The sequence below is a fragment of the Chiloscyllium punctatum genome, chromosome 2 (assembly GCF_047496795.1).
Source record: "Chiloscyllium punctatum isolate Juve2018m chromosome 2, sChiPun1.3, whole genome shotgun sequence".
NCBI lineage: Eukaryota > Metazoa > Chordata > Chondrichthyes > Orectolobiformes > Hemiscylliidae > Chiloscyllium > Chiloscyllium punctatum.
The window spans coordinates 32,620,096-32,635,576 of NC_092740.1; the positions used below are offsets into that span (position 1 = coordinate 32,620,096).

Consider the following 15,481-nt stretch of genomic DNA (forward strand, 5'->3'; position numbering starts at 1 on the left):
AGGACTACTTGCATGCCAAACAGCATAGAATCACAGAATCCCTACAGTGTGAAAATAGGCTATTCAGCCCATCAAGTCCACATTGACCCTCCAAAGTGCATCCCACTCAGACCCATTCCTTACCCTACCCTTGTAGCCATGCACTAAGCTGCAAGTATTCAAATCTCCAGCATCCCCAGTATTTTGATTTCATTTGAATCACTCTTTGAGTTTGATTCCACTAGCACCTGAGGAAAACTAAATCACTTGGCTATGTTCTTCAGCTTTTGACTAGATTCATCCAGAGCATATGATTACACTACTTCTGGTGGTGGACATTCACATGCTATACCCAGAGATATATTCTGTATCCTTCTTTCCCATCAGTACCTTCTACAAGTTGTGTTCAACTTGGAGGATCACTGATTTGTCAGATAAGAGGTATGGCTACAATAGGAATTAATTGAAAGGAGGTTTCTAAGAAATTATTTGAACTCAGGCCATTAGACTTTATATGCTTCCAAGTTAATGTTGATGTCAATACATCTATACATTTGTCTGCACATCATTGGGTTCCCAATGCTTCCTGACTTGATGCCTAGGATTGTAACAGAGAGATGTCATGAGGATGACTGATTGGCCTATTGGTTTATTAAACTGCTAGAAAGCTTTTTGTGTATTTTCTCAGATGACCACTTTTGGTACCTTTTAATTTTTGCCACCTCTAGTATGTGGTATGAGGTGAGGTTTGTTTGAGGTAACTCACTGCCACTAACCATCCTTTGTTTTTTCTTGTGCCTATCTAATGATTAGTGATACATCCTCTTAGCTAATCTGTAGAAGAGGCCATATTCTTATTATACAAAAAGGATCATGACATAATAGCAATAAGAACAAATACATTTGGTCAGGAATAATACTAGAACCATAAGCAGCTGATACAGATAGGTCTTCTCCCTCCGAAATCTGGAGTAGAACTGCATGTGTCCACCCCAGATTGTGTGAAATAAGAAGAATGAGTGTAGCCAAGGTAACATGAACATCAACCCTTTTAGAACCATTACCATACAGAGCTTAAAATTGAGGGGTGATAGATATAAGACAGATGTCAGAGGTAGTTTCTTTATTCTGAGAGTAGTAGGGGCGTGGAACGCACTGCCTGCAACAGTAGTAGAATCACCAACTTTAAAAGCATTTATATGATCAGTGAATAAACATATGGATGAAAATAGAATAGTGTAGGATAGATGGGCTTCAGATTGGTTCCACAGGTTGGTGCAACATTGAGGGCTGAAGGGTCTGTACCGCGCTGTAATGTTCTGTATTCTATGTACAATACTCTTCCATCTTGTTATTGGTCTCAGGTTGTAGCGAGGAGATAATGCGCATTCCTGAAGAAGGGTTTATGCCCGAAACGTCGATTCTCCTGCTCCTTGGATGCTGCCTGATCTGCTGCGCTTTTCCAGCAACACATTTTCAGCTCTGATCTCCAGCATCTGCAGTCCTCACTTTCTCCGTGAGGAGATAATTCCAATGTTTGACAAGATGCAGTTGTTAGATCTCAATCTGATCTGATTTGAATGTCAAGACCGATATGACACTTCATACAAATGTGATCTCCAATAATGGTGTACAAATGAATGGCTTAATGGACGATTTCACAGGGCATTAGATCAACCACACTATGTGGAACTGGAGCAAATCCCAGGTCTGTTGAGACAGAATGACTGAGTCCTTTCTCCAAAGTCAGCCATTTGCATTTTGGCACCAATCCAGCAGATCCAATCATTATCTTTTCTGATGCAAATCAAAACTTTACCAGACACTTTTGCATTTCATTCCACATCATTCAATTTAAAATCATGACCACTGGTACCTTGGCCCAATACCTCAGTGCTCAACTAACATAGACCTAAACCATCAGACTAGACTTGATTTAGCATCATGTTTCTTAATACTTCACTCTGCTGGAGTGTCAATTTAGTTTGTGAGGGCAAGTCTTCATTGGGATCAGATGTTCATCCTGCTCCTAAGTCACAAATGATTTTAACTGAACCAAGTTGAATAATCCAGGTCTTTTCTTCAAAGTAGGGTAATCCAAAACTGGAAGGCATAAGTTTAGGGTGAGAGGGGAAAGATTTGAAAAGGCACTATGGGGTAATTCTTTCATGCAGAGGGTGCTGAATGCATAGAAGGAGCTTCCAAAGGCAGTGATGGAGGCTGGTACAATTATAACATTTGAAAGGCATCTGGATGTGTACATGAATATTAAGTGTTTAGAGGGATATGGGCCATTGCCCTGAAAGTGATGAATTGGACCAAAGGGTCTGTTTTTGTGCTGTACATCTCTATGACTCTATGACATGGAAACAGCTAGTATCTAACACTCTAGATTAACAATAGTAAGATGCACTAAACGTGCAAATATTTCATTCACACTCTGAACTTCTACATTTTGCTCATATTTAGTTTTCATCAAAATAAGCAAACCATCCTATTGTTGCACCAGTAGCCTTTTCTACACACTCCTGCTCCCTCTGCCATAATCAAAAGCTGCAAATAATTAACAATTACTTATTTTGTTAGGCCATTTCTAACAATGAGCCCAGCCTCCAAAAGGTTGGGTGCTAGAATTTCCTCACTCAGTCCTCAGGTTAAGATTACGTCTCTGCCTAATGGAATCATTGAAACAGACCTGTCTTGTTACCAAGGACCTGATTGGCTTCAGTCAATTGGGATCAATCCTTGACACTTGCAAGTTGAAAGTGCAGTCAGCTGGATAAAGATGGGAGGCCTGCAGATTAGTGTGCTACAACAAATTCTCCTCTTTACACCGACAGTTCATGTATGTTCGTCAAAGCATTCTCATTTGCAGTCTATGACATTTCCATGCAGACCTATGCTAATCCAAAGTAACTACTTTCCAAATCCTTGCTGTGGGCAAGTGGTCTACAAATTCTGAAATATGACATCCCTTATCATGTTTTACAAATCTCTGATCTCCCCTTAATCCTCTTTGATCTTGTGAAAAAAGCTTGTGAAAGGAGAGTTTCAGTCATCTCTCCTCATAACAAAAAACTCTCATGCCTGGTATCATCTTAAAATGCTTTTCTTGAAATCATTTTGAGTTATAAATTAGATTATCTCCTGAATGTATTGCTTGTGTTGGCTTGACATGAAACCTTGAGAAATTAGCTGGCTAACAAAAATGTTAAACGACATGCCACAGCAAAGGATTCGATGTTACAGCCTGATTGTAACAAATCACATCTGGTTAAATGTCTCAAGCAATAAATGTTGGGTTCTGGGGCTTGTCCAGCTCATTAGAATGGCTGGTCTATTTAACGTCTATAGGGTGCTCACAACTCAAATATCTTAAAGGTTACAAGAATATATTCACTAATTGTTGTCAGTATTAAAGACGATTAAGAATTGAGTTTACATGCAGCAATTCAACCGCCACTACACCCACAACCTCCACCTTCTTTAGGGAGCAGTCTTCCAGGGATGGTCTCCTGTTCAAATGGAGGCCAGTCCTATCATTCAAATTGGCTTCTGGGCGGAGACATTGTCACTGACATTACACACACTTTGTGGAGTTAAAACCACAGAAAGCTGTGAGCCTGGCCACGTGCCAGTTGATGGGAATATCAAAGTGAAGAAGGGGGAATAACCTGTTGCGTTGGTGCTTGTAGAGAAAAGGTAACTGTGTGATCACAGCAAGCTTGTAACTCTGAAGTGATGCTCAAGTCGCTTTCAAACATATTTCACATTCAGAGCCTTTACAAGTCACTCCTGGGGGAAGGGGGAAGGAGGCTAGGATGGGGAAGATAACTGGCACTTTTCAATTTCCTAGGTAGACCACTCTTTGGTAAGGTTTTAACACCATAAGATGTTGATGCAGAAGTAGGCTATTCAGCTTATCAAGTCTATACTGACATTCAATGACATCATAGTTGATCTGATAATCTTTGACTCCACGTTCCTGCCTTTTTCCCATAAATCTTTGATTCTCCTGCTGAAAATCTGACCATCTCAGCTTTGATTATACTGTATCAATAGCTCTCTGTGATAAAGAATTACACAGATTCACTACTCTCTGAGAGAAGAAATTACTCCTCATCTATGCAACCCATTATTCTGAGGTTATGTAGTCTGGTCTGAGACTCTCTGACAAGGAGAAGCGACATCTCTGCACCTACCATGCCAAGTCCCTTAAGAATCTTGTATGTTTTAATAAGGTCACCTCTCATTCTTCTAGGTTGTAATGAGTACAGGCCCCACCTCTCTTCGTTAAACAGTCCCTCCATACCTCATCCCAACGAATGTCTTCTGGACTGCCCCCAATGCTAGTATATCTTTCATTAGATAAAGCTTCTCACTGTATTCCAGTTGTAGTCTGACTCATGTCTTGTATAGTTTCCTTTGAAATATAAGGCCAACATTCCACTTGCCTTGCCGATTACCTCCTGAACTTGGATGTTAGCTTTTTGTGATTTGTGCAGAAAGATTCCCAAATTCCTCTGTTTTGTAGCTTTCTGCAGACATGGCTGGCTTATCCCAGTTTTAGAATCTTTCTTTCTCACTGGTCCATGTCTTTGCTGTGAGCCATGAACTATTTTAGTAAATGTGTTCCATTTGTTCCTCAATGGTCCTTGCTGGCAATCTCCTTTTCCAGTCCGCTAGAGCCAGCTCTGTCCTCATTCCTTTGTACTCTCATAGAACATAGAACATTATAGTGCAGTATAGGCCCTTCGGCCCTCAATGTTGCACTGACCTGTGGAACCAATCTGAAGCCCATCTAACCTACAGTATTCCATTTTCATCCATATGTCTGTAAAATGACCATTTAAATGCTCTTAAAGTTGGCAAGTCTACGACTGTTGCAGGCAATGCGTTCCACGCCCCTACTACTCTCTGAGTAAAGAAAATACCTCTGACATCTGTCTTATATCTATCACCATTCATTTTAAAGCTTTGGTCCCTTGTGCTAGCCATCACTATCTGAGGAAAAAGGCTCTCCCTGTCCACCCTATCTAACCCTCTGATTATCTTATATGTCTCAAATAAGTCACCTCTCTATCTTGTTCTCTCTAATGAAAACAGCATCAAGTCCCTCAGCCTTTCCTCATAAGACCTTCCCTCCATACCAGGCAACATCCGATAAATCTCCTCTGATCCCTTTCCAAAGCTTCCACATCCTTCCTATAATGTGGTGTCCTGAACTGTATGCAATACTCCAAGTGTGGCCACATCAGAGATTTGTACGTTGCAGCATGACCTCATGGCTCCAAAACTCAATCCCTCTACTAATAAAGGTTAACATACTGTATGCCTTCTTAACAAGCCTATCAATCTGGGTGACAACTTTTGGGGATCTATGTACATAGACACTGAGATCTCTCTGTTCATTTACTATTAGCCCAGTACTCTGCATTCCTGTTACTCCTTCCAAAAGGAGTGTAAAATTAGATTAGACATGCTGCATGCCCTTTGGCCCAACAAGTCCACACCACCTGTCCAAAGAGTAACCCACCTAGACCCATTTCCCTCTGACTAATTCACCTAACACAATGGGCAATTTAGCATGGCCAATTCACCTGATCTGCATATCTTTGGACTGTGGGAGGAAACTGGAGCACCCAGAGGGTGCCAACGCAGACACAGGGAGAATGTGTGTGGAGTTTGCACACAATTACCCAAGGCTGGGATTGAACCTGAGACCCTGGTGCTGTGAGGCAGCAGTGCTAACCACTGAGCCACTGTGCCACCCCATTAGCACAGTTGTTTCCAATCCAAGTCAATTCCTCTTAAACTGAATGCTAAATTCTACCATATTACAGTCACTGTTTCCATGGGGATCTTTTACTTTGATATCATTTATTAAATCTACCTCATTATAGATCACCAGCCTCAAACTAGCTTGATTCCAGGTTGGATTCATAATGTATTGTTCTTGGACACTATCCTGAATAAACTCTACAAACACATCCTTGTCATTCTGACTGTCACAATTTATATGAATGTTAAAGGCACCCATGATTAATGTATTGAATTTGTCACATGCTCTCATCATCTCCTGACTTATTGTCTGTCCCACATAAACCTAAGGTGCCTATAAACTACTCCTAGCAATATCTTCTTACCCTTTTAATTTTCTTCTATATCTCTATCCATGTGTATCCTATACCTTCCAATCCAAGATAATTTCTTGCTATCATACTTATTCATACTGTACAGCAATGCTATTCAACATCCTTTCTTTCCTGCCTGTCCTTTGGAAAATCACATATCCCTGAATATTTAGTTCCCAGTTTCAATCTCCTTGTAATTCAGAGTTATATGCTTTTTAATTTTGTTCCTGTTTGAAGTCTTTCAAGAAAGCCTCATTCCTATTCCTGCAGGGTTGTTGGTATTGGATCCTTACAGTCCCTCTGAGGAGATGTCCTAACATCTGGCACCCAGGAGGTAACACCTTCCTCCAGACTCTTGCTCATGTCTTCAGACAACAGTATCTATCCCTCCAGTTATACTGTCCTCTACCATAACTATATTCATATTTTAATCTCCTACTTGAATTACTCCCTGTAACAGGATGCTGCAGTCAGTTTGCGATCCTGTCCGTAGTCCCCACTCTTGTCCATACAGCTTTCAAGAATGTCGTAACTGTTGAGATAATTGTTGGTGCTAACGCTTCTCATTTTTAACCCCGGGGTCACCATACCTGCCTCATCTGCAGCCATACACTCCTGTCTCTGATACAAACCAATTTTGAATATCTTGGTCTGAGGGGTATGACTGCCCACTGGAGTAAAGTGTTGAGGTGTCTCTCCCCTTCCCTCAAGGTCTGCATTTATGCCCTCACTGATATGCCAAGTGACCTGGATGTACACTTAGTCAAGGTGGCGGATACCATTGCCTTGTTGAACAGGCCATCTTCCATTCAGCTCATGAGGATTGGTCAGCTTCGTTTTGGGGGCCCCAAGTGTCCACCTTTCATAAACAAAAATGGAGATTGCTGGAAAAGCTCAGCAGATCTGGCAGCATCTGTGAAAAGAAACTAAAGTTAACATTACCTCTGGTGACCTCTGGTTTCTTTCCATAGATGCTGCCAGACCTGCTGAGCTTTTCCAGCAATTTCTAATTTTTGTTTTTGATTCGCATCATCTGCGGTTCCTTTGGTTTTTATTTTGTCCACATTTCATCACTGAAGTGGATTGGTGGAGCCATCATTTCTAGACAAATGAAAAGAAAAGCTGAAAAGTAAATACAATGAACATTGGACAATTGTTCTAACATTCTACCAGGTTGTTTCACCAGGTGGTGAAGTTGAAAACTTGGGAATGGATGGCAATGTGTAATTCAAACACAAATAGCTCAGCCACCATCTAATTGAATGACATATCAGGCTCAGGGGGTGAATGATCTATGTCTACTCTTGTTTCATATGTTCATAAGTTTGCAAAATGATCAGAAGCCTGTGATATTTCTTTTGTCCTGTTTAATATTTTGGTGTGACATGTTTCTGTTTGCAATTTAACAGGATTAACAGCTGAACCAAAGCAACAAGCCTCGAAAATGTACTGAAAATTAGTGACCAATGTAATTTAATATTCCACAAGGCATTTTAAATATTTTACACTTAATCATCACATTAACCTTTTGCAGGTATATGAAAATAGCAATGATCACTTTGGAGTAATTATTACAGTTGATGATGGGATAAATGCATTGGTAAGTTACATCAACAGCAAGTTATTATTGTTTACAGATACATACCCTTCACTTCATATTGAGAATCAATTTTCAAAGTTTTTCTACCAAGACGGTACTGAGTATGTTTGAACTGAATGACTTCTATAAAAGTTTTTAAGGTCACTTTACAAGTGAAGCTTCTAAATAACCAAAATTCCAGTCAACACATTGAGTCAGGCGCTTTGATGCAACATTACCATATGATCATTCACGAGCTTCCCAATAAACCTAGCTTTCCTCTTCTGTGGCAGCAGTGATTTTTGGGTATTAATAGGAGAAAATGAGTGTGATAGGAATAAGGAAAAATAGTTAACGTTATTTTGTTTTGTATAGGTGAGAAAGACTTTACATATTTATATTGAGGATGTTAATGACAACTCGCCAGTATTTAAAGGGTTACCGTATCAAGTTGAAGTTGCAGAGGTAACCAGTTTCACATGTTGAATTGTATCGCTTTGAACTTGCAGCTTTAAATTATGGTCAATTACGTGTTGTCAAAAATGACATAATAATGGCAAAATTGCTTCTGAGAACATATTATTAAAAACACCTTATTTACTTTTGGAGCAGAATGAAAATGTGGGAACTGAAATATTCAAGGTATTTGCAAGAGACATTGATAGAGGCAATAATGGTTCTGTAACATATGAAATTCTCGAGGTAATTGCTATACTTCCCTTTCTCTAATGCTCTAATATTCATTTTGTCTAATACATTAGATGCAGTGCTTTTCATAAATTGTATATGTGAAGTACATTTGGTGGATTTTGCCTCTTAATATTTTTATCTAGCTTCTACCCTCAGATAATAATGATTTATTTGAAATATCCAAAAATGGAAGCATTTACCTGAAAGGTCAGCTGGACTTCTCTGTAAGCACCATTTATCAGCTTCTTGTCAAAGCAGAGGTATGTAGTAATAATCCAGGTCATTCCAAAGTCTAAGCAAGGTTTCAGTTGCAAAGTTTATTTACATTTTAAAAAACCATGCCGTATCACTCAGTATAACCTGTGAGGTCTCATCTAATGATTAATGACAAGGAGCAGATGGAACAGCTTGTCACTAGGCAGATATCTCATTAGTTGAATTGATTAAGAGGCAATGCTCAGTATTAGGTTGCTAAAGCAGTAAAGCCAACTGAGCAAGATATATGTCCACTGTGTGAATGTATATAGATAAAGATAGAGAACAGTAGGATGTGGAGTGATTTTTATCAACTGCCCACCCTGATTCATTTCTTCCAAGGGCTCAAACCTGTACAAATTCTTTCATCCCTCAGACCTCCCTTTCCTCCTACAGTCCACAGCATTGCAAAACATTCTCTGTCACCGAAATATCTTGTTTACCTTTGCTTTTCTGCCCAATTACAATCTTGGATCTATCCAGCATTAAAAGCTTTCTCACAACTTATTGAAAAAATCAGTTTTCATTCAAGTACAAAGTTGGCCAAGATATTTTGGGTTTATCACAACAGAGCAGATGAATTACTTTTAAGGTTCTTGTAAAATAGTTAGTAATACATGCTGGAAGGTGTAAAATTAATCGAATTCTTTCAACAGGATCAAGGAGAACCAGAAACAAAATATTCCACTGCCAGACTGATCGTAAATGTGATTGACATACCAAATAAACCACCAGAATATTTAAGCTCGTTTTACTATGTTCGAGTTCCAGAGAATTTACCCGTGGTATGTTTGATAGTAAATTAACATTATTTGCAAAATGTGCTATATTATTGCATGTGATTTCCAATTGATCTGGTAATGTATCATAAATATTCTTTGTTTAGAATACAAGCATCATCACTATAACAGCAATTGATGGAGACCAAGGTATTAACAATCCAGTCAGGTATAGTATTAATGGTACGTATTTCAGCATTGATGTGAGATCCTTACCACATAATAAAAACACAAATGAAGATTTTAATTCTTTTTGCTGAACATATTCTAAACTTGCCAATCTGTCATCTGCACAATACTGGGAAATCTTTAGCACTGGGAACATCCACTCTGTAAAGGGCAAGTTTCCATTATGTGATATTAAGCAGCAGCAGTGTTCATGGCTGAAAAGCGGTTCTGAGGATAGACTTTTCCATTCTCTCTGTCTTTGACGAGCAAGTGGGAAAACGGCATTGGAGGAGCTGCAGAAGAGATTCACCAGGTTGCTGCCTGGGATGGAAAATTTATGTTAAGGCGAAAGGTTGGATAGGCTTGGGTTGTTTTTGTTGGAGCAGGCAAGACTGAGGGGTGATCTGAGGAGTACAGCAATATGAGGGGCATGGACTGAGTGGATAAGAAGCAGCTGTTCCCCTTGAAGGGTGAGTCATTAGGGGACGTGTTAAAGGTAAGGGGAGAGCAATGTGAGGAAAACCTTTTTTTAACCGAAAGTATGATGCTAGTTTGGAATGCACTACTTGAGAGGGTGGTAGAGGCAAGTTGACTCCATCCTTTAAAAAGTACCTGGATGAGCACTTGGTACACCATTACATCCAAGAGCTGTGAAGTTAGATTAGGTCGAAGGGTCAGGTGTTTCTTGTGTGATTCTATGATTATATGCAATGGTGAAGGGATAGAGTTATATAAATGAGAGAGTGAGCAATTCCTCAGAGAGCTGTCGAAGCACACTTAGTGAGTTAATTCATAGAAGTGTAGAAGAAAAGAGCAGGAAAAGGCCATATTACCGTCTGAGCTTGGTCCGCCAATGGCATATATCTGATACAGTCAACTATTTCCTCCGCTCTCTGCTAAGCGCAAATTTCTTCACAAAGTTGTCTACTTCAGAAAAATGTCAGTTCTTTGCATAAGCAGTCACACTGAAGCCTCTCCATGTACTTCAGTTCATGAGAAGTCTCATTTATATGCAGTCTGCCATAAATGCTTTCTGTGATTGGGGTAAAAGATCAACTAGGCCATAACCTAACCCAACATCTGCTTGGTGTTAACTAACCTGACCAGGCCAGGCAAATGAGCTTCAACTAAAAACAGAGATCCATTTAAATAAATGATTAACCTAAAAGGGGATTAACAGAAAAGGTCAATAGAGAGTGGGATGGGTGGAAAGGAAAGCGAGAGAATGGAAGTGAAAGGGTAAGATTGTTGGGCAGGAAATGAGGGGATCATGGGTAATGGGGGCAGAAAACTGAGATGCTGAGGGCAGGGGAATAGTCATAGAGATGAAGAGGGCAGTGAAGGATGGGAGCTGAATATTAAGGGCAGGTGACACAATGGAGTACGTTGGCATGCTGAGGGCAGAGAATATGCAGTGTTACTAAATGGGGGAAGTAGCTAAGCATGGGCATCTCAGTAAAAGTGGGATCGGGGAAAAGCTAGAATATTTAGTCAGTCAGAAGGATAGTTGCTAAATGTTGATTTCCCAATCGCTTGTCTGTTCCTGGAGCCACAATTTTGGACAATTATAGTCTCAGAATATGACAGAATTTAACAAAGTTATTGCCATGAGGCAAGATGATCCCCACATCATTTTTCCTTGGTTGGTGATGGCTAGCACGAAGGGCCATAGCATTAAATTGAGGGGTGATAGGTATAGGACAGATGTCAGAGGTAGTTTCTTTACTCAGTGAGTAGTAGGGGCATGGAACGCACTGCCTGCAACAGTAGTAGACTTGCCAACTTTAAGGGCATTTAAATGGTCATTGGATAAACATATAGTTGAAAATGGAATAGTGTAGGATAGATGGGCTTCAGATTAGTTCCACAGGTCAGTGCAACATCGAGGGCTGAAGGGCCTGTACTGCGCTGTAATGTTCTATGTTCTATGTTCATCCTGAATCTATGGATTATCTCTCCCAGGAAACTATTCAGTTTCTTAACTTTTCCTTAGTAGCTTGAGTGTGCAAGTGGGAACATTCCTCATTGCTGTCCAGTGTCTGAAACCCTTAAAGTTTCAAATGTGGGGTGGGGGAAAGATTGGATCCAGCTATGAGGCTCCATATATTCAAATGGTTTTCTGACAATACTGAAGTAATTTTTCAGTTCGGCAAAACCAGAATGGATAAGTGAGAAACCATAACTGGGTTGCTTGCATTTTCCCAGCTGTCATAGCTGGTGGGTGAGCCTCCGTGGCATCAAGAGGTCTGCAAATCAATTGTTTACTGATTCTGATCACAGGCCACTTCACCTGTGACCAGAATATGCAGAGACCTTCATAAGAGGGAAGTACAAACATATTTTATTATTGCTAAATAATTAAACATTTTGTCAAAGATTTTTGTGATTTCAGGACAGAATCAGAAGAATGAGTGTGGCGCTGGAAAAGCACAGCAGGTCACGCGGCATCTGAGAAGCAGGAGAGTCGTTGTTTCAGGCATAAGCCCTTCATCAGGAAAATTGGGTGGGAAGTGGCCTAAGGAGGCAGAGAGATAAATAGGAAGGGGTGGGATTGTTGGGAAGGTAACTGGGAATGCGATTGGTCGATGAATGTGGGGGTTGATGGTGATAGGTCGGAGCGGAGAGTGGAGCGGATAGGTGGGAAGGAAGATGGACAGATAGGACAGTTCAAGAGGACAGTGCGGAGTTAGAGGATTGGGTAAGGTGAGGGGTGGGGAGATGAGGAAACTAATAAAATCGATGTTGATGCCGTGCAGTTGGAGGGTCTCATGGCAGAAGATGAAGCTTTCTTTCTCCAGGCATCGGGTGACCAGGATTTGGCGGTGGAGGAGGCCCAGGACTTGCATGCCCATGGTAGAGTGAGAGGGAGAGTTGAAGTGATCAGCCACAGGGCCTGTGGGCCCCCCACCCCCACATTCCTGATGAAGGACTCATGCCCGAAACGTTGATTCTCCTGCTCCTCAGATACTGCCTGACCTGCTGTGCTTTTCCAGCATGACACTCTTGACTCTGATCTCCAGCATCTGCTGCCCTTACTTTTCCTCAGAATCAGAAGAATGCCAAATCTCAGGATGAAGCAACAGTTTACATTGCATGAGAAAAGACTGCTAATTTGTTTTCAAGTCCACTTCATTGCTGTTGTGTCCTCTGGTGCAATAGACAATGCAAATAAATAGAATGACTGAATGTTCAGATTGTCTTTGTTAGCTGAAAATAGGGGATGATCTGACAATTTAAATTGTTGGGTAATGGGACCCAGTAGCTAGAATGATTGTTTTTTTGATTAAGGGATTGAAACCAATGGGGCCATAACTGTAATATTAAATGTAAAGGCTCAGGCACAAAACAGGAGGAACATTTTGACACAGTAAGACCATAACACCATTAGAAAAGGAACAGGAGTTGACTGTTCAGCCCCTTGAGCCTGCTCCACCATTTAATAGAATTATGGCTGATCAGATGTTCCTATCATCCACTTTCCTGCCTTTTCCCTGTTAACCCTGATTTGCCTACTGACTAAGAATCTATCTCTTAAATATACACAAGAACTTTGCCCCAGAGTTCTCTGTGACAAAGAGTCCCAAACACTCAAACCCTCTGATAGAAGAAATTCATAGATTCATTAAGTGCAGAAGAGGCCCTTCAATCCATCAAGTCTGCTGTGACATAACTACCACTAAAGGTGCACTAATCTCAATTTCTTGCACATGTCCCATATCCTTGAATGTTATGTTAAGGTCACATGTTTGTTAATTTGGTTACTTTAGGTACAAAAGCATTTACTGTGGATGAAGTAACTGGCACGATCACTGTTGTCTCTTTGCTGGACAGAGAAGAGATGAAAGAACATGTAACAATTGATATCACTGTAAGTCCTACTCAGCTGTGAACCTCTGACATTGTGATTTTAAACATCATCACAGAGATATAGTTTTCCAGTTTAACCCCACAGTTTTAACTTCAGTACACATTTCAGTATTTAGGTTGACCCTTCTTAGGTTAAAATTACCGGCCAGATGCAGTCTGGATGTTTTTTGCTTGCCACTTATAACATTTATTTCATTCCATTGACAGGAGTGGGGAGAGTAGAAAGTAGATACCCCTGTAACTTATCAGCTGTTGTAATGTGCAGAAATTCTATATTAAATCAATACACGCATTTGCCTTTTAGTGTCCTTTCAATACTTTCAGGCTCAAACCTATAACATCTACTGTGGATGCACAGCACAGCAGGAATTTTGAAATGTCAGTGTCAGCTGCAAAGCTTACAGTGCTCAGTTTAGAAAACAAATGAGTTACTGAAGATTAGGCTGTGCAGATGTTTGGATGATTTTTGAAAAACAGGAAAAAGTAGGTCATCAAAATTGTTGGGGGTGGGAACTACAGCAGATTTGATCTTTCTTGCACTGTTGCATTACCTTGTTGCATTAATACACATTTAAATCAGGGCAAAATAAAAATGTTTTCTTACATTTAGGCTTTTGAACTTGTTGAGGGTGTTAAAGACCTATCTGCTTCAACAACAGCAGCAGTGACAGTATTAATACTTGATGTGAATGACAATAAACCAACATTTTACTCAGTGCATGGAATATCTACTGACAAATTTCATGTGAGTGTGCCTGAGGAGACTGCAAATGGTGTACCCATTCTTCACATATTCGTACAAGACCTTGATCAAGTATGTTCATTTCAGTTTTATTTGACTTTTATTTAAAAGTTGGAATCTATTTTCTGGTAACTGAGTTAAATAACATATTATCTATCCTCAACAGGGTTACAATGGGACATTTGAAGTATTTCTTTTTGGGGCAAATTCCACAGCTTTTAAATTGAATCAAAATATTGTTTATAATGAGGGAATATTAACACTCCAAGTGGCAAGTTCTGAGAGACTAGACTTTGAGAAGAGTGACTTTTCACAATTTCAGGTATGCTCAACTAAGTACCTTTTAATGCAATAGTTGACCTGTCACGATATTGTAAATGAAGATTTGTTACTGAAAGGATTTGGAAAATTTGAGCGTGATATGTTCAAGGAGAGCAAAATCTTTTGATTGGTTCATAAAATATTAATAAATATTGTTTTCCTCATCTAGAATAAGAGGCAGAAAAATAATAACATTCACTCAATTAAGTCCCCTGGGGATCTCATAGAAGACAGGCAGTAGTGGTGGAAGGGTGCTTTTTAAAATGGAAAGCAGTAACTAGTGGTGTTACACACAGGTCAGTGCTGGGACCTTTGATACTTATATCTAATCTATATTAATGATCAGGAGGAAAATTTAGGTCATCTGATTAGTAAATTTGCAGATGACAGCAAAATTGACAGTGTTGCAGATAGTGAGGAGAATTGTGGGATATAGATAGATTGCACATTAGGGCAGAGAAATGGCAGGTGGAGATTAATCTGGACAATCTGGATTAATCTGGTGCTGCATTTTGGAAGATCAAATTCAGGTGCTCATTATACAATAGATGGCAGAACCCTTAGAGTAGAGTAGGGTAGAGTAGCTTTTTATTTGTCATTTCTACCATATTCAACTGATACAGTCAAAACAAGACAGCGTTCCTCCAGGACTGAGGGTGCTACATGGACAGCACAAACTGCACAATCATACAGTGCACAATCATAAAGTGCATAAGAAGTGCAAAACACGCAACTTACAGTGTACCAGAAGAATGATGAATAATAGACATTTTTCTAACAGCAATTCAAAGTCGTGCAAAGAATTTCAGATGGGAAAGAGTCCAATCATAACGTGTTAAGGAGCCTGATAGCTTGGGGGAGGAAACTGTTGCATAGTCTGGCTGTGAGAGACCAAGACTGGCTCTGGTATCTTCTGCCAGATGGCAGGAGGAGGAGAAGAGTTGTGTGTGGTCTCCCACAATGCTCT

The 15,481-nt window shown here is 40.0% G+C and overlaps 1 protein-coding gene across 3 annotated transcripts in view; it reads left to right on the forward strand.

Moving 5' to 3' along the window:
• Positions 1 to 15,481, forward strand: part of LOC140495808 (cadherin-related family member 2-like) — a 148,911-nt gene that overhangs the window by 14,718 nt on the left and 118,712 nt on the right. For all 3 annotated transcript variants that reach the window (XM_072594951.1, XM_072594959.1, XM_072594967.1), the window contains exons 5-13: positions 7,648 to 7,713; positions 8,068 to 8,157; positions 8,305 to 8,394; positions 8,526 to 8,642; positions 9,294 to 9,422; positions 9,524 to 9,599; positions 13,352 to 13,452; positions 14,062 to 14,265; positions 14,360 to 14,515. In XM_072594951.1, the coding sequence (XP_072451052.1) occupies positions 7,648 to 7,713; positions 8,068 to 8,157; positions 8,305 to 8,394; positions 8,526 to 8,642; positions 9,294 to 9,422; positions 9,524 to 9,599; positions 13,352 to 13,452; positions 14,062 to 14,265; positions 14,360 to 14,515 (1,029 nt within the window). The remainder of the gene's footprint in view (positions 1 to 7,647; positions 7,714 to 8,067; positions 8,158 to 8,304; positions 8,395 to 8,525; positions 8,643 to 9,293; positions 9,423 to 9,523; positions 9,600 to 13,351; positions 13,453 to 14,061; positions 14,266 to 14,359; positions 14,516 to 15,481) is intronic.